This window comes from Mytilus trossulus, chromosome 14, assembly GCF_036588685.1.
Source record: "Mytilus trossulus isolate FHL-02 chromosome 14, PNRI_Mtr1.1.1.hap1, whole genome shotgun sequence".
Lineage (NCBI taxonomy): Eukaryota > Metazoa > Mollusca > Bivalvia > Mytilida > Mytilidae > Mytilus > Mytilus trossulus.
This window is the reverse complement of record NC_086386.1, coordinates 35367824-35395759: the sequence shown is the minus strand read 5'-3', so window position 1 is coordinate 35395759 and position 27936 is coordinate 35367824. Positions and strand designations below refer to the sequence as shown.

At 32.1% G+C, this 27936-nt stretch overlaps 2 protein-coding genes across 2 annotated transcripts; one reads left to right on the top strand and one right to left on the bottom strand.

Moving 5' to 3' along the window:
* Positions 1–43: 43 nt before the first annotated feature.
* LOC134697090 (kinesin-like protein KIF3A) lies at positions 44–20122 on the bottom strand. Its single transcript, XM_063559126.1, has 17 exons — positions 19987–20122; positions 17689–17778; positions 17025–17193; positions 16204–16348; positions 14507–14591; positions 13686–13791; positions 12524–12663; positions 11518–11715; positions 10837–11011; positions 9720–9824; positions 9323–9491; positions 8370–8550; positions 7604–7714; positions 7242–7367; positions 6352–6471; positions 5642–5781; positions 44–2160 (listed from the first exon to the last, which is right to left on the bottom strand). Exons 1-17 carry the CDS (start codon positions 19990–19992, stop codon positions 2121–2123), a joined length of 2106 nt encoding a protein of 701 aa, XP_063415196.1. The 5' UTR covers positions 19993–20122; the 3' UTR covers positions 44–2120.
* On the top strand, positions 20097–27926 carry LOC134697091 (cytochrome c oxidase assembly factor 5-like). Its single transcript, XM_063559128.1, has 4 exons — positions 20097–20346; positions 22104–22218; positions 27009–27116; positions 27751–27926. Exons 2-4 carry the CDS (start codon positions 22126–22128, stop codon positions 27787–27789), a joined length of 240 nt encoding a protein of 79 aa, XP_063415198.1. The 5' UTR covers positions 20097–20346; positions 22104–22125; the 3' UTR covers positions 27790–27926.
* Positions 27927–27936: the final 10 nt, after the last annotated feature.

Genomic DNA, 27936 nt, shown 5'->3' with positions numbered 1-27936 from the left:
CTAGAATCATAGAATCTGCTTCCATTACATAAATACACAAAAACAAAGTACAACTGCTTTATTATAAAAAAATATAAATCATTAGTACATCCAAAATGAAATTTGCAATTGGTAACAACATTGTATGATTTCAGAGGCAACTTTGTTTCCAGCTTTTTTTTCCTATGACTGAAACTAAAATGCAGCTATGAAACAATAGATGAATTACCATACACATTTTTGAAGAACAGCTCTTTACATATTCATTCAATAGGTGCAACAGTTTCTTTTGATAAAGAGATTTTTTTTCACACTAGGTTTAATTAAACAATTTATAAGAAAATTACATTACATTCATTCATAGTTTGAAATTTAAAAAATATAATCCAGCCAATAAACAACAATGACTTTTAAATTCTAATTGAATCGAGACACTCCTTAAAAAGTAACATTTGAGTCAGTTATCTGATAAATAGTACCAGCATTTGGATGAAATATTATACGAACAGAAGAAAAACAAAAAGTTCAGAATAAATCTACAGACATGCAATAACAAGTAAAAAGACTTTGTTCATAAATCATAATGTAAAAAATATTGTATACAAAGAATAAATATCAATAAAAAACACAAACAATAAAAATATGGATGGATTTAGTCATACTCAGGTCTTCAATGATTGAAGAGAAGAGATATAAAGCCTCTACAACTGAAATAAAGAGAACAAAACATTTAATTATAAAACACTCCACGGGCTTTATTTTCAGATCTTACATGCTTTCTCAAAGAAAATCTAACAGGACAATATAAAATTAAGTTAAATCAATGCAAACATAAATCAATATTCATTGTAAAACAGATAAGGAAGAAGGTTGGGTACATGTTTAAAGAAAATCTATCATCAAATTACTCTAATAAGTCCTATAATTCAATTCAAGACACTTGTATTTTCACTTTGTATCCAACTTAAGAACAGTTGCACAAACATGATATTTAATTACAACTGAAAGGTTATGAACTAAGCTTGACAAAATTGACAAACATATTTAAGTAAACCCATGTTTAAATATAAAAAATACTTTAAATATGACACAGAAGAAGAATCGATCGACATTATAAAAGTTTTACATTTGTTTGCATTGTAATCTATCTTGCATATACCCTGTACATTGTTACACAATAAAGGATTCATATATTTATCTAAAGTCATGTTTGTAAATTGTGGGGAATAAATCTGCATGAGTTTCTAGTAGTATTTAGAGGATTCTTTGGAAGTATGATTTGTACAAAACACAATTGATGTAAATAATGCCATGCACTAATTATATCAATATTCACAAAGAAAGCCAGGCCTGTTTATATTTCTGGTTTCCAATCATGTGGACAACATGTACATGTATTACAAGTTTTACAAATATGTAACATCTCTCAAATTACCTCACACACATGCACCAAAACACACATACTTAAATAATTTAACTGATTCGTTTCCCATATACATATCACATTTATGAATCACAACCTTTCAAAGCACTATTAAATTTCATGCAATAAATATGTCTGAAACCAAAAGAATATTCTCACTTTGACTATTTGGAAAAAAGAAATTCAACAAATTATTTTTTTACCTTTTGTCATTCAGTTCAACACATATAGCAAAATATTGTGCAATACTTAATTAAAAAAGAAACAACCTTACAGATCTAATAAAAAGTTACATGCCAACAAACTTTACATAACCATTGTGAGATCATTCACAGAGCTGTTATTTAAAATACTGTATATTACTTCAATTTTAAATCAGTGTGCAAGAAATTTCCAGGGAATTTTTTATTTCTATTGTATTTTTTTTTAATGTTACTTGTATGCATTTAATATTACTGTGTTATCAACAATAACAAAATTACAGGTATAGCTATTGTCAACCTCCTTTCGCTACTGTAAATTGCATAACATATTCTTTCAAAATGTAAGATAAAAAAGACCAACATAAATTATTTTATGATTCAATAAAGGTTGACCTCATGTAATTGATAAATAATTAAACATACTGTCCAAAATATGCAATAAACTTAATAACAACAATGGCTGCATCTAAGGTGTAAAGTTACTGTAACAGCTCATCAAGGTTGGAGGTGTAGAGTTACTGTAACAGTTCGTCAAGGTTAGACTGGTCTCTTTTCCTAAAAAATAAAAAATATATTGACCTTCACATGACTTTTCTTTAGTGTTAAAAACTAACATACATTTTTTTCAAAATCTAATCTAAAAAGATGTGGTTGGTTTTTAAAACATAAAGAACACACTGTTCTACCTTCAAATTTTTGAAATTTCATTTCAGCATAATTCATTTGACTGAATGAAAAGTAAAAACACAAAAATACTGAACTCCGAGGAAAATTCAAAACGGAAAGTCCCAAATCAAATGGCAAATTCAAAAGTTCAAACACATCAAAGAATGGATAACAACTGTCATATTCCTGACTTGGTATAGGCATTTTTGTATGTAGAAAATGGTGGATTGAACCTGGTTTTATAGCTAGCTAAACCTCTCACTTGTATGACACATATTGAAAATAGATCTGATCAAAGGGCTTCTAGTTTTAAGGACTTTTCTACCCATGCTACAGTTGTATAAATGACTATAGATATAAAGCGAATAAGAATCTAAGGATTAACGTCTTATTAGCATATACCTCCAATTCAATTATCTATATTCATGCATAAAGGATTTTGATATATGACAGGAATTATCCAACTCTTCTTAGAAAATATGCAGATTTATATCAACCGTTGCCACTGAAAGTCAATATGAATCTGGCAGGTCTTCAAAAACACTTCTTTGGACAGACATGTCAAATAAATGGAGAATATAACTCAAGAATAGTAAAAATGATGACACTCAAATTCAATCTAGATCTGTGTTTTATTGTAATAGTTAAATATAGGCAATGTGTATAAATGTCATATCATTATGTTGAGGCAAACTAATATTTGATAGGGAATCTAATTTTGGGATGTACATAAGTACCTACAGACAAGGGTGACACGGCAGTGGGGCCATAAAATGGGTTACACAGTGATTACCAAAAAAAAACAAGTATTCTGAGAGTATTGCCAAGTAATACATAGCCCCCTATCAGTTTAAAATTCATTGTACTGAAACAAAATCCTAACTTGATCTATCACTTGTCATGGTGTAAACTGTATAGCAAATATCAAGCTTATATATTCAAGCATGATGAAAAAAAGTGTAGAAAACTGATTATTTGAGTCAATTTTCTAAGTCCAAGGACCCTTACTCTGCAAAAATCATCAAACTGGAACATAATAAAAACTTGATCTGTAACTTGTCATGATATAACTATATACCAAATTTCAAATCAAGCACGAAGAAAAAAACTATTGAAAACTGATTTCCTGGTCTGAGACAAAGTGCAAACTGTCTCCTTCTAATTCGTCTGTAGGTGACAAATAAAAAATAAAGTGTTAAGAAATGCACAATAATAAAAGTTATACAGAACGAAAGAAGATTAAGAATAAAAAATTAAAGTCAGTTAAAAATGTGAATAAACTGGACATGTGTTTAAAACCACAAACAGACAAGTTTATGCAGATGTTAGCAAAAATACACACCAAATTCCTCCATTTTAATGTTTGGTCATACATAATATTTAAAGCCATTCAAATAGTGTTATATATCCCACCAAAATAAATAAATCATCTGTATACTAAAGGTACTGTTAACAGAACCTTCAAATCAAAACAGCCAATCACAATATTTTCCAAATAGCAAGTATAAAAGAAAAGGGGCATTCGGTCTTCCTATTTAATTTGATCCAGTTAAGGCTTCCAATTGATATTTTATGTGTCTTTCTAGATGTTGTGATGTTATACGACTGTTTAAGAAAAGGGAGAGGGTTTGGTAACATTAAGACGTCAAATCTTGCTGCAATTGTTTGCACCTGTCCAAAGCCAGGAATCTAATGTTCAGGGGTTGTCATCTGTTTATGTGGTTCATAAGTGTTTCTTGTGTCTTGTTTTTATATAGATAAGACCGTTAGATTTACACTATTATGTTTTGAGACCCTTTATAGCTTGCTGATTAGTGTGAGCCAGGGCTCTGTGCTGAGGCCGTAACAGGACTTATAATGGTTTACTTTTACAAATTGTTACTTGGATGGAGAATTTTCTCATTTGCACTCATACCACATCTTCCTATATCTGTAGTCCAGTTGTTGTAATACATTTAATTTCATATCATATATATTTTTTTTTAATCCAAAATTTTCCATTGGTGTAAGAGTTGTTGCCCCTTAAAAACTATATATGGTAACCTGTAGATTTATCTTGTGTTTTTGATGAATAGATGAATGGATGAAATTATTCCATATATAGTTTTAGCTTGAGGTCACAATATTGACTTTATTATATACATTTATTTCATGTTTACCCAGAGAACCACAAATTTTGACAGTACACAAAGTGATTATTAAAACAAAACTGTTTAAATCAATAAAATCACTCAGTGTATAAAATACATACTCTGATTCAGCCCTGAAAAGTCACACAATTTTAAAACTATAATTAAATCATTAAAATAAGTGGGAAACATGCTTTATCATTCAATGTGACCATGCTTTTATATACAGCATTGCATTCAGAATGAAAGCTTTATAAATTTCTAATACAAGTTGCCCAAAATATAAAATATACTGTGGATTCATTTATTTTCGTGGGCACCAATTGTTGTGGATGAAGGAAAACCTGCATGTTCGTGGACATTTAATTTCATGGTTTTGACGATTTCTTTATACAAGAATTAAGAAAATTTGTCATTCATTGAACATTTAATTTCGTGGTTCACCTATACCCACGAAATCCACGAAAATTGGTATCCAACGCAAAATAATGAATCCACACAGTAGGTTTTTTAGATCTTTATTACTGGTAGTGAATTTTAAGATGAATAAAATATTTTTTCTACGAGCCTAACAGGGCAACTTGTACATGTATTCTATAAATATTGCTATTTAAATACTATCAAATGTGTATCTGTATATGTGTGCCGCTGAATGTGGATTGTATAAATAAATAAGTGTTTGTGTGAATAATTCACTCATAAACATGAAAATGCTGATAAGGGTTGCATATGTATACGTCTTTAGCATAAAAATCTGTTCTACATAATAAAAGCAAATGTTTTAATGTTTCTAGACTAAGCAATAAAATGTAAGTTGTATATATCTGCTCACTAAGTTTACCTTCAAACAAAACATTTTTTTTTCAATATCTGTAATCAAATCAAACATATTGTGAAGTAACATTGAAACCCTTGCTAAACTGTTTAAAGACAATTACAATTCAATGCTATTTTCTATCTTGAAAAAAATGATATAAAATGATTCATTTTCTAGATCATCTCATGCGCAAACTTTAGGCGTCTTGCTGATTCGGATCCATTTATAGTACCTTTTTTTTAAAGAAAGTGTGCATGAAGCTCCTATCAGATATTCTTTTTATCCAAAAATTAAAATATCTACTACTGTGTGTCTTTAAAACATAAAGTGCATAAAGTATAAGTGTTCATTCCTTATCAAGCACTTTTATATACCCCACAACCTATACCCATAAATAATCTATATTTCAGCTATTTTTACTCACTTTTTGGAACTTTTAGGTCTAGCAGACTTAGGTTTACTAGATTTGGGTCTTCCCGATTTACTTGCTTTTGGTTTCATGGCTTCAGCTGCCCCTTCAGCAGTATAGGCTAGGTATACGTTAGACAAGTCTGGTTCTTTTAACTGTTGAAGAAAATATCAGATATTAACACATTTCTAAATTATTTTAATAGTGAAACAACTTGTCTAACATACTTTCATGTCTTAGAAATAAAGAAACTTTTGCTCCTTTAATTTCGTCTCAAGAATATACCCAGGTAGTAAAAATGCTATTATAAAGTATGGAATAATCGTTTTAGTATTCAAACGGTGTATGTCATTTCAGGGCCTTTTATAGCTGACTATGTGGTATTGGCTTTGCTCATTGTTGAAAGCCAAATGGTGACCTATAGTTATTGATTTCTGTGTCAGTTTGGTCTTTTGTGGAGAGTTGTCTTATTGGCGATCATACCACATCTTAATTTTTATAATTAAATTAAATCTTCTCCCTTTTAATATGTTTAAAAACCCTACTTCACATCCTCATTAAACAAATAAAATACAAATGGTAAAATTGCAATACTATAGCAAGAAAACCCTGTAGTATCATGTGTGAAAAGCACTTTTCTCTCAAGCTCCAAAACCTTTTCCTGTCAGGTTCAAACAGAAAATTAGGTCTCTGATGCTATTAAAATGCAAGCCCTGAATACAAACCTCATTTTTATCCTGATCTTTTTGTTGTGTTTTCATCATGTTGTTTCCAGTGTATGCGACACATTTGAGCTGCCATTCTCCAATATCATCATTCCAATGGACATGCTGTTCTATCATTTCCTAAGAAAAAAATATTTCTCATTCATTATAAACATATTTTTTTACAAGTCAAATACCAGTGCACTATCAAACTTTAAATCATCAAATAGTTGATCTTTATACCATTGTCTTTCAACTTTTCTTAGTTTTTGAAGGATCCTCCTGAAGTTTAAGGTTACTATGGATTCACTTATTTTCGTGGCTACCAATTTTTCTTGGATTAAGGAAAACTTGCATGTTCATGGAAATTTATTTTCATGGTTTTGCTGAAGTTTGCATACAAGCCTATAGAAAATTTGTCATTTGTTGAACATTTAATTTCGTGGTTCATCTTAAACCATGAAATCCGCGAAAATTGGCTGCCAACGAATAATGATGAATCCACAGTATTATGTTATATCAAATTTTAAGGTATGCCCAAAATCAGCCTTCAGCAGAAATATGCTATAGCACTCAGAGAGCTTTATCAAAAGGGACTTTTCATATTTTTTAGAAAGTTTTCTTATCATCAAAGCTAACCATTATTCACTCAGATGAAGCAAATTTCTTGATCTATGCAAGATAGGTTAGAAAATTACTAATACCAGAAATTGCTATGCATCAAATTTTTATCTATAATTTTTCTCAGCAATTCAATGTATACTCTATCTGACCAATTTTCCAGTATTCCATGGGAAAAATATATCATTTATTTTCTTATGTATGTTTTTTATATATTTCTCTACACACCATTCTGTACTTCAGTAACCACTTTTTTTTTTTTAAATATTAATGATAAAAAAAAAATATACCTGATATTCTGGAGGTATAAAGTTGTCTATAACTACCATTTGTAATTTCAACTCCCTACTCAATTGTCGTACATTCTCCAACAAACCTTCCATCTCTCTCTGATGTTCTTGCTGTAAATCTGCAATCTAGATATGAAACTTCACAATTATTTATTAATAAAAACAATTTATCTTTCTATTCATTGATTTTTACATAAAAGAATAAATCTGATGCTCAATCATGTTAAATGGGATTGAATAAATGACAATACTTAATTTCATTAAACCACATTCAGGAGGTCAGAATCAAATATTTATTCACACAAAATGAGGCTTGAAACACACATTTTTTTCAAACAATGTTAACAATGTTTTCTTCTTACCTCAGATTTGGCTTGCATTAGCATAGTCCAAACTTTCTTCAACTTTTTTGTTTTTCCAGCTTTTTCTTCTTGTAAATTGGAGTATTTTTCTTCTATGTCTAATCTTTCTTGCTAAAAGACATAAAAAAAAAAAATGACATTAATTTGGCTTACATTGGAGGTGTCATGTGTAGGGAACTTTTGTAAAGTAAAGAAAGGCTATTTAAAGATTGTGTACAGTTGAACGTGTAGTCAATCCTAAGGGACTATTACTGTATAATTTTCTTACTGTTGAAGGCTAAACAAATTACTCAAATCAACAGCATTTGAACTCTGTTTAAAATTGACTATTTGGCAACCATACCACATCTCCTTTTTGTAATATTATTCATAGCACACAAAATTTATGCTCTTTTATGACTTCATGTTTTGTTTTAGTTGAAGTATGAATTTGTACTGTCTGACTAACTATATCAGCAAACCGTCTTTAGTCATGTCAACAAAAAATGTTTATTTACAGTATGGATAACTGATAAATTTTCCTTTTTATTTGTTGATCTGAGGTCAATCTGTTGAAATGAAGCATTAAACAATTGGATCTTATTTACAATGTCTTGTGTACTGTTGTATCCATGGTGCTGTCACTTTAATTCTGACTTATGAGTTTGAAGGTCCTTTGGTATCTTTCACCACTATTGTTAATACTGTGACACATTAATATAGACATTGTGACATTGTAAATGTATAGAAAAAATGTAGGAATTTGAAAGTTGTCTGAATGTAATACCTCCTTTTCCTCTAAAGCTGTCCTTAATTCTTCTTCCTTTTCTTTCCTCTCCTGTAATTCCATGGCACTTTCCTCTAACAATCTTTCTTGCTCTTCTGCTTTTTCTAACAGATTTTCACCGCCAACAATCAACTTCTTCTCAATGGCTGCCAGTTTCTGATGAAGTTGTTCTTGTTCTTCTCTAAATAGGGAATAGGTAGAAACATATGATATTTCAGTAAAATATAAAATTGAGAATGGCAATGGGGAATGTGTGAAAGAGACAACAACTCTACCATAGAGTAGACAACAGTGGAAAGCCACCAATGGGTATTCAATGCAGCGAGCAACTCCTGTACCTGGAGGAGTCCTTCAGCAGGCCCCTAAACAAATATGTTACTAGTTAAGTGATAATGGACGTCATACTAAACTTGTATATGCTGCAGCTCTTCAAATTGAACTTCAAATAGATCTAGAAACTTATTCATTTCTGATTTATATCGATATACAAGTACCATGTCTTCTAAATAAAGCAACAATGAGAGGTGGATACTGGTAAGGTGTTAACAGATAGATTACTCTAACAAAAATACTTTTTTGATAATCATTAAAAATTTGTATACTGTAAATACAGAAATTATTGCGAGGTTTTTATTAATGAGAATTATATGACAGGGTAAACATAGCAGTACTAAGCAATTGCATTCTGATTTCTGATATACAGCTTTCATAAAAATTGCAATAATTAATCTCAAATGGGTTAACTTTGGTCATATAAAAAATCACAATGATAAATGCTCAGAATTATTTCTGAATCTTTAGTATGCTTTTAAACAAACTCCAAGTGACAGACTTTATTGTAGATACAAAACAAATACATTTAGAATGAATATTTAATGGTTAGCATAAGAAAAATATTCCAAACAATTTTAAAGGAGAGTTCATTTTAAAACAAATAAATAATGCAAACTTACTGGTATTTTTTAAGTTCTGATTCCCTAGTTTCTAATTCATTTTTAACTTTATTTCTCTCTTCCTCAGCCATGTCTTTCTTTTGTTCCAGTAACTTTCTGTCCTTCTCAATAATGGCCTGTATTTCTGACATTTTTTCTTTAGATATGTGGTTTCCTTTCTTACCACCACCTGTGAATAAATAAAATATTTATGAGATGAAAAGTTGGGTACATCATTGAAACAGTAACCGAATATCAACAAAAAAGTATAATATAATACATGACTAAAATAGTGTACATTTTGATTTATTTCATAGATTCTAAAAGTCTATACGTTTTCCACATGGGAAAACAAGGTCATTAAAAAACATCTTGTCATCGTTTTTTCATAATAACTAATATATCAATGGTTTTCTACCTTCCTTTTTCTTCCTTCTTTGTTTCTTCCTACGTCTAACAACTCCGTCTTCACCTACAACTTCCTCCTCTGATTCAGACTCGGAGCCACCCTCATAATCTGATCCTAAAAATAACAACAACAAAAAAACACATTCAACACACACTTAATACATTTAAGGGATTTTTTGACAATCATTTGAAAATTTAGGCTTTATTTGCTTTTCTGCTGTATATCATAATTGTATTTCGTTCTTAATTTTGTACATATATCAGACAATTAATTTTCTTGTTTGAATTGTTTTACATTTGTCATTTTGAGCCTCTAATAGCTTATTTTAATATGACATGCTTCATTTGCTTTGTAAACAACAACAGGATAAAAATCTTGATATATCTATACTTAGCGCAGACTCAGAGATATACATAATAATGAATGTTACAATATACCTCCCACATAAATCTACAAGTATTGGAACCTATTTTCTTACGCTTAGGATAAAACTCGAATATCACAGCTCAGGCAATGTGTAAATTTCTAACAAATCTACGACTTCCATGAATTATTTCTTAACTATGCAGAATGAATTTTACACAGTGCTGAATGCCGAAAGGTGACCTGTAGTTGATAGTTTCTGTGTTGTTTGGTTTCTTGTGGCGATTTGCCTCATTGGAATTACCCATTTTTTTTAGTGTGACTTGAATATCTGCGTTCAACTTCAATTTTTGTGTGACATTGGTTGGGATAGGATCTAAAGAATGTTCACGTCACTACACAATGTTGTTTTATTTGTTATGATACTCCATAGAAGATTCAAATAATAAGCCAGTAGCATAAGGGTTTGGATTGTGTTGACCCCAAAATTTGAGATTAAACATTTTTTTTGTTTTTTTTAATTTCTGCCAACCATTAGCCAGTGGGAAAATAAAAACCCTTTAAAGACAAAAAGGTTTACAAGTTTGTCCTTTACATGAACTAAAAAATATTGGAAAAGTGGTTGAATTTTCACAAGTTCAATGTAAATCATTCATAACCTTTCAAATTTAAATATGATATATATACATTTCTGGACAACAATATAAAAGCAGACTAATTTAACCTATAGATACAGACAGACATCAAATACCCAAAGTGTTACCTTCTTCAAGTTGTTTTCTAAGTTCTTCAATTTCTTTCTGGAATTGTCTGAGTAAAGCATCTTTAGGATCTTCATTAATCTTAGCTTTGTTTTTGATATTCTTGGCACGATTAGCATATCGTAAAGAACTGATAGATTCATCAAAATTATAATCTGCTGGACCTATGTTGGCTATCTGAGAAAAATAATTTTACATAGATATATAATTATTTTTATAATTTTAAAGCAAAAATGAAATGAATTAATATTCACATTATATATCTTATTCTGTGAGAGTGAGTTTTCAATTTAGCATTTCTATATATTATTCATAAAAATATGATTAAAAAAAAAACAAGAAATGTGTCCATAGTACACAGATGCCCCAATAGCACTTTCACTTTTTATGTAAAATTGAGATCAGAACTCTTACTTGGCATAAAAATTAGAAAGATCATGTCATAGGGAACATGTGTACTAAGTTTCAAGTTGATTGAACTTCAACTTCATCAAAAACTACCTTGACCAAAAACTTTACCCTGAAGTGGGACAGATGGACACAAAGACCAGAAAACATAATGCCCATAAATAGGGCATAAAAAGTCATTACCATATTTCTGTTGGCTGAAATATTTATATATGTACTTTAATTAATACAATTTCCTTATTTTGACATAAAAATGTAATAAATCATACTCATACCATAGCAGTTTTAGAGTTCCCGCCTAATGAATCCTGCAACAGACGTGTCAGTTTAGAGTTTCTGTATGGTATATGTGTACTTTTACCATCAACCAATGAGGATATTACATTACCAAGGGTAGACAAAGACAAATTGATTTTTGTGGCCTCTTTTAACCTTTGACCTGTAGCACCAGTCTTAGCTTGTCTCTCTGAACCCTGAAATGAAAAATATTTTTAATGTTTCATGCCTGAAGCTCTTTTCAGAATAAAACATATAAATTAATATAATTTCAAAATTATTTGCACTGTGGAAAAAGGCTACTGGATTTTATTGCAATATTGTTTTAAAAATTAATAAATTCTAGATTCACTTTACTATATAGCTGAAGATGAAAGTATAACTTAACATAAGGTAGATCTGAAAAGAAATCTGCTATCCTATAATGATCTTCAAATATTCTCCAGTTAAGTTCCTTAGTATGAAATAGTAATGACATTTCATAAGAATTTTTTTAATGTCTTAAAGGTCACTAACATTTTCAATTTGTGTGGTTATCAATTTTCCACTGACATGCATATTCTTCTTATGTCTTGAAATAAATGTGAATCATGGTAAGATGGTAAGATGTCATGGTAAGACAAAGTTTGTCAGAGAGAAGTCATACTTACTTGTAATAAGATTCCTTTATCATGTGTTCTTGGGCATAATATAATATGATTGAAACTTTAAAGTCTTGAATCATATGACTAATTACATACTGCTTTCAGCAAATTTAAACTCTATATTGTATGTGAATGGTGTATTTTATTAAAGAAATGGCCACTCTGCAATTTGCATTTATATTTAGCCCAAACAAACATAAATGCTACATTTCAGGAGTTGTGCTAAATTAGGCTTTCACAGTTTCCTAAACAAAATCTTGTTTGAAGGCATTTGCCCTACAATTCTGTAAATATCTGAATTAATACAATTGCTACCCTTCACTGATAGTGTGATATAAATATTATGATTGCATCAACTTACAGCCAAATCTACTAAGTGAAGTTTGCCAGCTCTGACATGATGCTTGCCATCAGGACCTTTCTCACTGCATTCCACAGTAACAGAAAATATAGCATGAGATCTAGAGCTGTGCATATTCATATTGGTAGCTCCTACTGAACCTAGAAATAGTCATAAAATCATTAATGAACAGACCATCAATGCATTATAATAAGTCTAAAATCATAGGGGAAAAGTATGCAGAGAATCATTCTCATGAAGTTTAAAATAAAACTTTGAAACATTTTAATTGCTCTGTAAAATCAATAACATTCAAAAAATTGTGTCCTTATGTAGGACACAAGGCCCTGCCCATTCTATCATTTTAATTTCGTGGTACACTTGACCCTAAAAACCTCAGTCATAACAATAATTTGGCATAATTTGAAAAAGTTCATGAAAATGTGACTAAAACTTCAAGGTGACTATCTTAAACCAACATTTGAAGTTGGTGTTGGATAGGTGGACCAACAAATGATGAAATCAGAAAACATAAACATAATTACCCTGCTATTGTAGGTGGGGTTAAAAATGTTTGTTTAAAGAGAATAAGCAATTGAAACAAGTGAAACTGCAAGCTACTGCTCACTGATGATACCCCGCCGCAAGTGGATAATATTAATAGTGTAAAAATATGCAAGTGTTCGGTTAACAGGAAGTTGTCGAGTGATGAATCTGAAAACGCATCACACAGTATAGCTGACTTATATAAATCCTAAAACCAAATTTCAGAAATTCTTGTATTGTAGTTCCTGAGAAAAATGTGACGGAAATTTTCAACTTGGCTATCATGTGTAAAATCATACAAGTGTTCGGTAAACAGGAAGTTGTCAAGTGATCAATCTGAAAACGCATCACACGGTATAGCTGACTTAGATAAAACTTGAAACCAAATTTCAGAAATTCTTGTATTGTAGTTCCTGAGAAAAATGCGACGAAAAATATTCATGGGACAGACGGACTGACTGAGGGACTGACGGAAGGACAGACAGAAGGACAGACAGAGGTAAAACAGTATACCCCCCCTTGTTTAAAGCGGGGGTATAATTATATTGGGATTAAATCATAGCTTTAATAATAATTAGCTGTAAGGGAACAATTGCTTTATTACAATGACAATGGTAACTCTAACATAAATTCTTACGATTTTTATTTCCCAATGTCATTATTCTGTCCATGTCATCTGCATTATTTACAGCAAAAGCAGATAAATCTTTGACATAAACACCTACATCTGGTCTCTCTTTCACCTGTAAATAAAAGCATGTTAATATGTTAGTTTTATTGTTTGAATTGTTTTACATTTTCATTTTAGGGCTTTTATTGCTGACTATGCAGTGTGGGCTTTGCTCATTGTTGAAGGCTGTACCGTGACCTATATTTGTTTATTCCTGTGTCATTTGGTCTCTTGTGGTGGAGCTGTCTCATTGGCAATCATACCACATCTTCTTTTTTCAATGAAAAGTAAAAAAGTATAGGACTGTTTCCAAATTTATCAGATTGTGGAATGGTAGACACCAGAATTCATAAAATATGAGTGGTGGCATATTCCTTCAAATTTTGTAAGAATTATGAAATAACAATTTTGATTTTATTGGTGTTTTTAATATAATGCCTCCACTACCCCTTTACTTTTATTCTGGAACAACACAAATCAATACTGTATCTTACAATAATCAGTGAACTATTTCTGTCTAACTGTATCTATCTAGTGTGGCTTTTATGGTACATGTATCACAAATACATGGTTTAACGAAAATTGCAAAAGCAAAATATTATGATTTTATCAAAACAATATTTCATTTTTGTAAAAATAATTTATTATGTGTCAATTTTTAAAGTCAATATATTTGTTGAAACTTTGTGACCGGTGATAACTATTAGATTTTTTTATGCTGGGTACATGTATATCATCTACATGATCTAGCATAATTACTTTATATTTAGACATATGTTCATACTTACTTCTAATCTCTGATTTTGGTCTTTATGTAGCAGATCTCTCACCTCTTCATTGTAAATTTCCAAATATGATACCCTTACTAAAAATCTGTAAATAAGGTTTTCATTAACATATTTATTTCAATGGGTTTATAGAGGTAACATTTGAAGTGTTGATAAATACTTAGAGAAACAGGCGTAAATAATACTGACAGTTTTAACTGTATAATTTGTAAAATTCACTAGCTTCTGTGGATTCCTTTATTTTTGTTAGTACCAAAATTCGTGGTTTGAGGAAAACCTACATTTTTTTGTGGATATCTAACTTCATGGTTTTGGCAAAGTCTGCATACGTTCATTAGGAAAAATTTAAATTTGTTCATCATTTAAATTCGTGGTTCCTCTGTACCCATGAAATCCATAAAAAATTGGTATCCTTCATTTATTAATGAATCCACAGTACTTTGTTCATATAAGTGATCATAATAATACTATCATAGTATCAGCATATCCATGTCTTTAACACAGCGCAAAGTGAAAGGGATTCTGTTAATTTTCAGCCATCAAATTTCATCCATATTGACTCCTTATACATTAATTTAAGTTGGTTCATAGGTCTGTTATTGAACATTACAAGTTGTTTAATTTCACGTTCTCCTTGCTAAATGTGTTCACAAAATGTATAAACACCAGTGTGTTACTGAAGACTCTTAACTACATATCAGTTGATGTTCTTTTATTTCTTGTGGTTATTGGGTAGCTGTTTCTATGATGTATACCTGACATCTCCTTTCGGTCATTCATATTGGTCAATACTTTTTAAATAAATCAAACATTTGTACATATTTTATTTATTGCAGACACACTTTTGCTTGATTTTTCCTATCCCTTCCATTCTTTAACAATTAATTAAATTCTTTGTGTTTCACTTGATAAAATAGATCATGTATGTATTTTAGATGGTTTAAATTTTCAACAATTGTAAGTCCAAATCAAAATATCATTTTTAAAATTGCAGGAAGGAGTAAATAGAATTCAAGAAATTAGGCAATTTGAAAGAAACACAAGAATGTGTCCATAGTACACGGATGCCCCACTCGCACTATCATTTTACATGTTCACTGGACCGTGAAATTGGGGTCAATACTTTGATTTGGCATTTAAATTATAAAGATCATATCATAATTAACATGTGTACTAAGTTTCAAAATGATTGGACTTCAACTTCATCAAAAACTACCTTGACCAAAAACTTTAACCAGAGCTTCACACTATCTTATTCTTTGTTCAGTGGACCATGAAATTGGGGTTGATACTTTAATTTGACATTAAAATTAGAAAGATCATATCATAGGGAACATGTGTACTAAGTTTCAAGTTGATTGGACTTCAACTTCATCAAAAACTACCTTGACCAAAAACTTTAACCTGAGCTTCACACTATCTTTTTCTTTGTTCAGTGGACCATGAAACTGGGGTCAATAATTTAATTTGACATTAAAATTAGAAAGATCATATCATAGGGAACATGTGTACTAAGTTTCAAATTGATTGGACTTCAACTTCATCAAAAACTACCTCGACCAAAAACTTTAACCTGAAGCAGGACGAAGGAACGGACAAAGGAACGGAGGCACATACCAGAAAACATAATGCCCCTCTACTATCGTAGGTGGGGCATAAAAATAAAATTACAATGCTTATTGTTTAATTTGACGTACCTTGTGTCTCCCTCCGCTTTTGCTATTTTACCAAATATATGAGCAAACGAATTAGGTATTATTCCTCTTAGTTCTGGTACTGCTCTCACACCTTCCATAGTAAAAGTCTTCCCAGTACCAGTCTGACCATAGGCAAATATAGTTCCTAAAATAAATCACCAGTTACTAATACATTAAATTGAGTTTCAATAGCTTAAGTCAAGCTTTTACATTGGGTAAATTAAAATAGCAGTGGTTTAGCTTTAGTTTCTATATTAAAGAATAGAAAGAAATGAACGAGCAGACCTGAAAACCTTAACTAGTCTTGCATTATTGTATGAACATACATTTAGAACCTGCTAATTGATACCTTTAGGTCACTGTGTAATGCAGAATATAAAAAATACAGAAACAACATGGATGCCTAAGTGGAAATATAAAATTTATGAATTAGTAGTATATTAAACAGAAAACATTTGCCTTAATTTTAAGTCTACTGATTCTGCTGTACCAGTGACCTTTAACTAAAAGATCTAAAATCATTTGAAGTCTTTAACAAAGTTGTTTAATTTTTCTTGACAAGTGTAACATCATTTTGAGCCTTGAATATCTGAACATATATAACATTGATAAATTTCTTTTAATGTTCATGAATAGGATTTTTAGAATTTTATGATCAATGTACTATATTTTGTGTATCAAACAGGTAGTGATAAGGCTTAAAGGATTTAGATATCAAGTCAGTCCCATAAAGTTTTGATTGCATTTCATGCACTCATTACCTAAAAACCAATACAATGACCCTGTAATTATAATTACAACTATTAACTAAATTATCCTACCATTGTATCCCTCCAATACGAAGTCTACAATAGGTCTTGCTGCCTGATTATACAAGTCCACTTGTTTAGAATTTGGACCAAACACCATATCAAATGTGAACTTTTTGGGAGGTTCTCCATTGTTACTGTTAGGAATTTTTACCTCAATGGATCCTCTCACTTCATCAACCTTAATACAAATGTAATTACGGTAGATAATTAGGCATATTTATAGTTTTATCTTAAACTTTGGAAATACTTTTATTTTTGCATGGTAAACTTTTTTATGCATTGGATTTCTCAAAACATAATTTGCACTCATCTATATCATGTACATGTATATCTAACACATGTCTAATTGCGATACACATTTTTTTTAATCATAATGTAATATATCTTTAGTTAATTTTCTACAGAAATCAGTTTTAGATAATCCCAGCATAGATTTGTAAATAGATAGTTTATAAGACTGTCCTTTATTTATATAGCTCATTTTAAATTTTTCAACAATTGAAAGAAATGTACTAAATAAACTTCTGTGTGTAGTCGACTTATATACAATAGTCGTGTTTTTAAATTGCAATCACTAGCTATAATTATGTAAACAATAAACATTAAAAGTACCACACATACATTGACATAGTAAATGGAGATGAATAAACAAACATTTCACAAAGTACCCTACCTTCACACACATTACACATCCTTGTTTAACTTCTGTGTCATTTAAAGGTCTACACCTTACACATACTCTAACACAATCATCTTGCTTCTCCTAAAATATTAAATGATAATTTTAGTACTGACAAGGGACTGCTACATGTAGTAGATTTGGTCCTCAGTCCCATAACTCATTTTTATATATGGATCCAAAACTTAAGCATGATTTTCAAGCTACAGTAATATCAATATGGCATGAGTTTCAACTTTTTCTAGTTAGAATGGTTATATCAGCATGATCAGTATCTAGAAATTTTCAACATAACCACTGTATGACTGTCCTCAACCATGCATACAGCGTTGGCTCAGTTAATGTGGGAGGGTGGCTTTTTGAGTCGAGAATAATTAATTCTTTCCCTGGTCTGGTTGTTTGTGGTTATTTTTTTTTAAAAAGAATCATGTTGTGTAACCATGGTAAGATTTACTGCTCCTGTGTGTATAAAATAACCCAGCAGAGAGAATTTGTTAAAAAAATCATGGTTTTTTGTCAATCGTTTCCGTAAAGTTTTGACTCTAGTGCAACAGAAAAGGTTTGATGCACTAAAGAAAAAGTGATTGTTGTCAATGGTTCATGTATGAAAACAAATATTTTTAAAGGTGTTGCAGATTCTTAAGGCCAAACAAACAAGTATGTATGTATGTTGACTGTTCCCCTACCTACCCTTATTTTTTTTTGCTAATTTTTGATTAAGCACCGTTTAAGTCACAATCTTGCTTACATATAGACTGGTTTAAAAAATATTATCATAAATACAAAAAATCCCTACCTACTTACATGACCTACCAGCTAGTACCCTATTCTTATCAGCATGTAACAGTACAAAACACATACTTTTTGTTTGGTCTAATTGCAATAAGTTTAAACATCATAGGTCTGCCATTTTTGTTCTTCAAAAATAATGATGTCACAACTAAGAGAAAACGTCTGATGCAAAACAAAATTTAAAAGTGAATAATAAATATCTATAACTGTCTATATATGTTTGCATTTGCTTAAATAAAAGTGGATTGCTATGTCTGGTCCTAATGGCTAGTGGTATCAACAGGTTTAATGTACATGATGAAGTGACTACAACAATTATGTGTATTATTTTGTAGGAGATAACAGGTCTGTATCAGGGATGGGGTCAATTACTTTAAAATGTATATAATTGATTAAATTACAATTACACCCTATTTCATATGTAATCGATTACATTAGATTACTTTTCTTTAAAGTAATCATGATTACTTTAGATTACTTATGATAACATTATATATTGCAAATCAAATTAGTACTAAAAGAGTTATCTCCCCTTAAATGTCTCATTTGATAAAAATGATTTAAGAACCCCAAAAAATGATATTTGTTAAAATAATTTGTATAATACAATTAATTAACAAGTTTTCTTAATAGCAGTCTAACCATCGAATTGCAAATCTCTCTTTGACATCGCAGTAAATTTATTTTGTTTCATTGACTAAGTTTCATTCCCCTAATTCTTATGAATCTGAATACGTTTTTTACCTCCAAAATAAAAGATGAATGAAAATCTTTAGTTACCATATACTTTCGGTATTACCGAATTCATTCAAATTAGTTTCTGACTTTCTGATTTTTTTAATAACAACGATAAATGTACTTATTACGGTGAAATTCCATCTTTAAAAATATATTGATAATGAAAATTCTATAATAACCTGGTAATTTTACAGAATCATTTTGTTTTTAAAAAGATAGCATTCTGCCCACAACTGGAAATAGATACATTGAAAAGATGGTAGTTCAAGTTTTCGACATGGTTTAGTGAATTGAGAGTAGATTACCGTGAAGAGGAACACTATGGGAATTATGAAATTAGTTTAGTGTTAAAGGAAAATATTCACTGAATCGATTCATATACGGTAGGGATTTTTAGCATTATTTTAAAGGGTAGAAAAAGCAACCCAACACCTTCTTCTATTTATATGGATAGTCGACCTTCCTATGGATAGAAACAAGTGCCTGTGTTTTTATAGCTGACTTAGTGACTATGCAGTATGGGCTTTGCTCATTGTTGAAGGTATTACCGTGACCTGAAATTGTTAATTTCTGTGTCATTTGGTCTCTTGAGGAGAGTTGTCTCATCGGCAATCATACCACATCTTCTTTATAGTCTCATATTTTATTTCAGAATTGTTACATTTTCTACTAAATTATGTCATAGAATTTAGTAGCAAACGTGACCATTCTGGAAAAAAAAACCAGCCAAATGATCATGATGGGCTAATTTACAATGATTACCGGCATTTTTCTCTTGAGGTTTGTCCTACATATATTTCCTAGAATAAAGAAAAACAGAACAGTTCAGCTGTCAGTTGTCAGAAAAATGTTGATTACATTCGATGTGAATGTTATTCTTCTCTCTAATTGGTTGAAATCACAGGATAATCTGAGTTTCTCTAGAATTATCACATACCAATACGAATCTTTCGAGGACACCGAGAAGCTAATTATACTGGTTTCCTAATTTTTCGAACTATTTTGGTTTTGAACGGAATGCTGCAGAAACAGCTGAACAAGATGTCAGCGCCCATGTTTCATAACAGGAACATTGCATAGTTATCTTTTTCTGCTAATTTATAAGTACAAATTTATGTAAAGGTACGAATTATGAAGACTAAGCAATTTACAATATATCATGTTTTGTCCAAACACATCATTTTGGAATATTTCCTGTATGAGTACTCAATCTGACCTCAAGCACTTTATCATGTTTTGTCCAAACACATCATTTTGGAATATTTCCTGTATGAGTACTCAATCTGACCTCAAGCACTTTAATAGTCTTTATAATAAAAATAAATATAATATTTTCTAAACAGTTGAAAATGTTTATCGATAAAACGATGATGATGCGGACCAACTTGGCCCTAAGACAAATCGGACCAATTTAAATAGGACATACTCATTATTCACATGACAACTCACACCATTATTACGTCAACTCGCACAAGGCGAGCATTACCTGTGTCAGAAAGGAGATGAAGTCGAGATCTGCATGAATTTTGTTTTTGTAACTTCCAAAATTATCTGTAAAAAAAGAAACAGAAATACCGTAACGTTTCAGATTTTGGTTCTCTTGCTAGGGATTTTACTTGTGATGTCATGTTCAATTTGAACAAGGAAATGCTGGGGCCTTGGGACGTCAGAGCTCGTCCCATATCAAAAAGTGGATATTTGCCAACCCAAAATAGATGCGCTGCTTGGTCGTTTTAACAGTTTTCATAGTGATCCCTCCATTTCAGCATTTTGACTTTCACTTTCAAATATGGACGTCAAGTTACGAGAGAGTTCGTGGCCTCGAGACTCAAATATGCAAATATTTATATTTTTTACCTCCTTTGTAGGAGATCGATGTTTAACATCTAGAAGCAACCACGTTTTTTCACCTCCTTTAGAGGAGATCGGTAATAAGTATTTAGCTCGGACCACAATAACAATCGGAAGCTCTCTGACATTTAGGTAATTGCATCGTAAATGAATGAGGTGTTACATAATGGTCATTTGCACTGTTTTCTTGTGGTCACGTGATAATCTTTGAAAATGAAAGTCAAAATGCAGAAATGGAGGGGTCTCTATGAAAACTGTTAAAATATAGAAAACTAAAGGTTGGCAGGTAGTTGGAACTTACATAAATGAAGAGATAAATGAAAAATGAAGAGATTGATGCCCGATTTACAAAATTCTAAGGCCCCCAGTCGGCACCAGAAGCGATGAAGCAGTGCATCTATTTTGGGTGGGCAAATGTCCACTTTTTGATATGGGACGAGCTCTGACGTCACACTGCCCCAGCTTGTCTGGCTAAACCGCCGTCAGACGTCAGAAAAATCTCAGACTAGCCTAAAAGTCATAACAATATTTCTGGTAAAATAATTTCTTGTGCCCCTCACCCATTTTCACAAAATTTTGGCTAAAAAAACTGACTTGATTAGTAATAAATAATTAAATTAGAAAATATTGCTCATTTATTATATAAACTACTTATTGAAAGTACACAATTTTTTCACAGATATCACTTTGATTATAACATATTTTTTTAATTGATTGCTATTTTCCACATGTATTACATGTTTTGGAAATAATTCATGAACAAAACCTCAGAAGAATACATCCTTAAACTTGTTAAATCAATTAGTTTAAAAACATTTTAAAGTATGAATAATGAACTCATCACAAGAAGAAGGAAAGGTTTTATATGTCACATTTAAAATCAAAATGATGTATAAATTTAAATTCACATTAAACAAACAAATTTGAGAATGCTCTTCAATTTCAATTTAATTGTAATATAGCAACAAATTGGTGTAAAGTATACGTTTATGTGAAATATAACATCTCCCTTTAATTTGTTTTATTAGGTGATTGGAAGATAATTTTTCAATGGCTGATGATGATGGTAAATATAAGAAATCATGTGACAGATTACGACATGAACTAAGAGATTGTCTCGTATACAGTGACTGTGTACAAAAGGTAAAAGTTTAAACATTATGGTAGATTTTAACTGGTGATTTTTTTTATGCATTTCCAAATGATAGAGTAGATATGAAAATAAGTAAATGTGGTATGATTGCAAATGAGATTATCCCCCAAAGTTCAAATAAAGTGGATGTAAGCAATTATAGACAACCATGAGAAAAAACATTCCATATTTTTTACTGTAAAGGCCCTGACATGAAAATACAAAAAAAGGTCAAAAGAGAAAACAAAGGCTTAACTTATAACAAAACAATTGAGACAGACATAAACCAGCAACAATCACTAAATTACAACAGGCAAGTAAATAATGTGGTCTGGTTAAACATGTATGTAAGTGCTCAACCAGTACCTGGAACAATGTTGTAACAGTAGAATTTCAAAATATTTACAAATGTATTTATATGTGTTTAAATAGTACTGCATGCTCATTTTGTCATTTAATTATTTATGTATTATACTTCTTCTTCTTCTTCCGTTAAGGAGTTGACCTCATATTTGAGTGATTAACTAACTCCGCTCGGTAAAACAGGAGGCTTCTCCATTGATTAAAAGTGAATATTAACAAAATAATTAAAACTATTTACACTGTACAATTTGGCAAACTGACGTCTAGTTAGGCTGCATCTGGGTCCAGGGCACACTGGCTAATCTGGCCCTGAACTCTTCGAGTGTTGGTGCAGCTGCTACTGTGTCTGGCAGAAGGTTCCAGTCCCGTATAGAGCGTGGGAAGAAGGAGTTGTTGTAAACTTCCTTAGTAGCTCTTATCTGTCTAAGTCTGTGGCCACCCCTTGTTCTGTTGTCCCCAGGTGTGTAGTAGATAGCTGGTTGTATCTCCACTAGTTGGTTCTGTATCTTGTAGCATAGTACGAGTCGCTGTTTAATTCGTCTATACTGTAGTGGATCCCACTGGAGTTGGTCTAATAATCCAGTGACGCACCCTGGTGAAGTGTCTGTGTACTGGTTGTAGACAAATCGTGCTGCTTTACGCTGTACCCGGTCGATGTCTTTGATCAATGTGGTTTGATGGGGGTCCCACACTGTGGCAGCGTACTCAATCGATGGTCTGATGAGAGCACAATAGGCTGTGTTTTTAACAGATGGTTTGCATCGGCCCAGGTTTCTGCGGAGAAAACCGAGGGTCCTGGTTGCTTTTCCTGTGGTGTTAATAATGTGCTTATTCCACTGTAGGTCTTGACTAATGGTAACTCCAAGGTACTTTCCGCTATCAACAACTTCTAGTTGGTGTCCGTGCAAGGTGTATGTTGTTTGCAGGGTGTTGCGCTTGTTAGATATCCTCATGACTGTGCACTTTTCTGGATGGAAACACATCTGCCACTTGTGTTCCCACTCTTCCAGAGCAGTGAGGTCTCTCTGTAGAGTTGCAGCATCATCAGGATTTCTAATTTTTCTGTACACCAGGCTATCGTCCGCAAACAACCTTACATCTGAAGATGTACAATCTGGCATGTCGTTGATATATGTCAGGAATAGTAGAGGACCTAAGACTGTCCCTTGTGGAACTCCTGATAGTACATCTAAAGGAGATGATGTATGTCCTTCTAGTACAACTGACTGGGTTCTACTGCTTAGGAAGTCCTTTATCCAGTTCAATGTTGATCCTTTCACCCCGTAGTATGCCAGTTTCAAAAGCAAGCGTTCGTGTGGTACCTTGTCAAAGGCTTTTGAAAAATCCAGTAAGATGATGTCAGTCTGGTGCCCCTGGTCCATGTTTTTGGCAATCTGGTTTAGTGTTACCACTAACTGGGTCTCTCAGGAACGTCGACTTCTGAAACCATGTTGTTCGTCGCATAGAATGTTATGTCGATCAAAGTGATCCATGACTGTACTATGTATAATGTGCTCTAGCAGTTTGCATGCTATGGATGTTAATGACACAGGCCTGTAATTAGAGGGTTGGTGTTTCTCTCCTTTCTTGAAGATTGGCACGATGTTTGCCTTCCGCCATTCGTCTGGAATCTTACCCTCGTCCAGGGAACGCTGGAACATCCGGGTAAGATATGGAGCTAGTGATTCAGCTGCCTGTTTGAGAATGTTTGCTGGAACTTCATCAGGGCCTGTTGCTTTGAATGGTCGTAATCCCTTTAATAGTTTGTAGACACCTCTTTCATGTATGACGATATTGTCCATGGTTGGATGTGGACTTGTGCCTAGGTCAGGTAGCGTACTGGTATCTTCTTTGGTGTACACTGACTGGAATTGCTGGTTCAGTATAGATGCCTTAGTATCTGTGTCACTATGTAGGAAGCCATCTTTTGACTTCAAGGTCACAATCTGGGATGCATCTTGTTTCCGGCTCTTCACATATGACCAGAATCTTTTAGGGTTTTTCTGCAAGTCGTCGCTTACTATATCTTCCATGTAGTTACTGTGTGCTTGTCTAGCCTCCTTCTGTAGTTGCGATTTCAGAAATTTGTATTTCTTTATGTCTCTTGTTTTCCCACTGCTTTTGGCAAGGGTATAAGCCCTCTGCTTTTTGTTACTGAGTCGTCTAAGCTCTGAGTTCATCCATGGGTGGGAATGTTTTGTTAAGGTGTTCCTGGTTGGTACATGTTGGTTGATGGCATCTAAAATCAAGCCTTTTATGTTGGTCCAAAGACTGTTGACATCATCAAAATCTGTGTTTTTAAAGATGTTGTATTTTTCTTTGAGGTGTTGATTAATCATGGCGATGTTAGCTTTTTTCCATAGATATATTTTTCTCTTTTGCTGTTTGGGTTTTTGTAAGCCGTGTGAAAAGTCTAGAAGAACAATATCATGGTCACTGTTCCCGAGAGGTGGTATGGTTTTACATCTATTGAGTTGGCCTGGATGGGATGTAAAAAGCACATCTAAGGTGTTATCTCCCCTGGTTGGTTTGTCTACCAACTGTTGTATGTTTAGGTTGGCTGCCATTTCAAGAAATGCATTGTTAATATCTCTTGATGTTTGAGTACCCTGTATTGTGTAGTTTTTCCAGTCAATGTCTGGTAAGTTGAAGTCTCCACCAAGGATGAAAATACTACTTTTGTGTTTTTTGCGTAGATCAGTGATGTCTTGTATTGCATTGTTTGCAGTTTGTTGATCAAGCCTATTTGGTGGTCTATATAAGCAGGTTATTATGGCTTTCTTTTTCTGGTGTATGTTGATGCTCCCAGATATGAGTTCTGTATCTTTCCCTGACTTAAGATGACTAAGTCCAAGTGTTGTCTTTGCTGCTATGAGGACTCCTCCATGGGCGTCTGTTTTCCTGTCCCTGCGTATGACATCGTAACCAAGTTCTGGGGGGAAAATTTCACTTGTGTTGATTTTGTCGCATAACCAAGTTTCAGTTCCTAAGATGATATCTGGACGAGCGGACTCCAGCATAACCTGGAGATCATTTCTTTTATTCTTTACGCTTTGAAAATTGATAAGCAGTACTCGGAGTTGCTTCTGTGACTTTTTGTTGGATTGTTGCTGGCTTTTAGTATGGGTGTCTGAGCGTTTTGGTGATGATGATGCTATAGGGTCACCTATACTAGTGTCAATTTCAGATGATATATTTAAATCAGTCTTGCTCACTTCTGATGTACATGATGATAATACTGAGTAGGTGTTGCTATCAGCTGAATCAATCAGATCATAGAGAACAGTTGAGTGGTTAGGAGCGTTACATACTACGCAATACCATGAAGCTGATATATTTGCAAGGCTTGAATATTCCTTAGAGTCAATGCCTGTACAAGGTGCGTGGTACCAATTATTGCATTCATCACATGCAAGAGCTTTTTGTCCCCACCGACAAGCTTTGTCGCATATGGCACACGGGTATTTTGGAGTTCTTGGGCCTGGGTTTCTTTCAATACCACCTATTAATAATAACAGTTTTATATATGCAGAGTTCTTATCTTTAAGTAACTTCTCGTTACTCCTGTAATTAGCTGTGATTTTAATCCAGTGATATAAACATGTGTCTGTTGATATAGTTGTTACAGGAATCAGAGAGATTGAGTATTCTCTGGACGTATATCTAGTTGTTTGTATATGTAAGGGGCTATGGTGTGTTTGTCTTACCGTCGTAGCCAGGTAGAAATAGATGACTGTGAACCACACTGACATTGTTTATGTTTTGAACTAAACCGGAAGTGGTATTCGTGATGAGTTTTCGATCTGTTTGAGTTTCGAATCAAAATTGAAAAAAGTTCATTTTCCTCCTGGTGGTCCTGGGGTAAGTATTTACAGATGATTGTGTTGTGAGATGATATGTGACACTTATCTGATCGTGGAAATGTACCAAAGATTGTAATAAATAAGTGTTTTAGGTAAAATTTTCAGGTAGTCAAGAAGAAGCGTCCTGTTGCACCGAGCATGCGCAAAATGTGACCTTATGTTGCACAGTTATGTGTCTGAGCGATATCTACAATTCTTGAATTTTGAATACATTTTGTAGATCTACAACATGCACTGACATAAGAAATTCATAATAGATCACATTAAAAAAAAATTCTTAAAATTCTGGCAGCTAAATGCTCTGGTGATATTAGATTTGTTAAAAAGAACAATGGCAATAGTGCTGGAATGATTTTTTTTTGTATTATTATTTAGAAGATTTCTTTTATATTAACTTCAACATTTTCGTGAGTATATTAATGTGTCAGCTCATCTATGTTTGCAATGGTTTATCCACCATTGTACTTGTAACAAATTTCACTGCCATATTGTATAAAATACTTAAACTGAAATAAGTCTAATACTTAAATAACTTAAGATAAAAGCATGTGTCAGATTTTTTGGTAATTTTGTAGGATAAAAAGACACCCAGGGAATGTTTAAAATTAGGAACACACAATCCTACAGTGCCAATGGAATGTCATGAACTTAGATACAGATTTTTTCAATGTAAAAGATCAATAGTGAGTAGATTAACTTTTATATAAATCAAACAGTATTTTTCTAAATATTGGAAACATTTAAATCACATTTTAGTCTAAAATGACAAATCACAATCCTAAATACATACAATAATTTCTGAATTACACTATTTAATTTAATTCCATTTTGTGAAATTGTGAAAAGTAAAATCACAAAAATACTGAACTTAGACATGTTCATGTTAGAGGAAAATCAATTCGGAAAGTCCATAATCACATGGCAAAATCAAATAACAAAACGCATCAAAAATGATTTTTAAACACCAGAAATGTACTCAAAAACAAATAGCTGTTTTTTTTATAAAGTTGTTGATCTTGTAATCTGTCATCTTGTAATCTTGCAATAGTGTCATATTCTGAGTTGAAAAAAAATATTTACTTATTTGATCAGTGTTTAGCTTTAAGATGTTGACACAGCCCAGTTGTGCATAACTTTAGAACTTTAGAACACAGCATACCTAATGCTGAAGTCTTGTTCTACCAATGTCATTTTAAACAGATTTTGATTGGTAAATTCATTCTGAATATACAGTCCCAACAATATTTTTTTAATCCGATTAGTTGCATGAAATTGTTTTTATTTTAGAAGTTTTTGTTAAAATGATTTTTTTTTCAGATTGACATGAGGGCAAGATTCCGAGGTATTAAAGATTAGCACAATCATGGAATATTTTTAAATCTAAGTGTGACTGTGTATGGCAGTGGATAAGGATATTATAGTTGTGTTTTCTGTGATTTTGTATTAATGAATACATAAATATGTATAAATAAAAAAGTATATATGATAGTGAATATTGAGAAA

Coding starts and splice junctions, on each gene's coding strand:
- LOC134697090 (XM_063559126.1), bottom strand. Junction 16,349..17,024: donor CGTATTGGAGGGATACAATG/GTAGGATAATTT, acceptor GATTTATTTTAG/GAACTATATTTGCCTATGGT. Junction 6,472..7,241: donor TTATACCTCCAGAATATCAG/GTATATTTTTTT, acceptor TTTTTTTCTTAG/GAAATGATAGAACAGCATGT.
- LOC134697091 (XM_063559128.1), top strand. CDS start 22,126: ATGGCTGATGATGATGGTAAATATAAGAAATCATGTGACAGATTACGA. Junction 22,219..27,008: donor ACAGTGACTGTGTACAAAAG/GTAAAAGTTTAA, acceptor GTAATTTTGTAG/GATAAAAAGACACCCAGGGA. Junction 27,117..27,750: donor TTCAATGTAAAAGATCAATA/GTGAGTAGATTA, acceptor TTTTTTTTTCAG/ATTGACATGAGGGCAAGATT.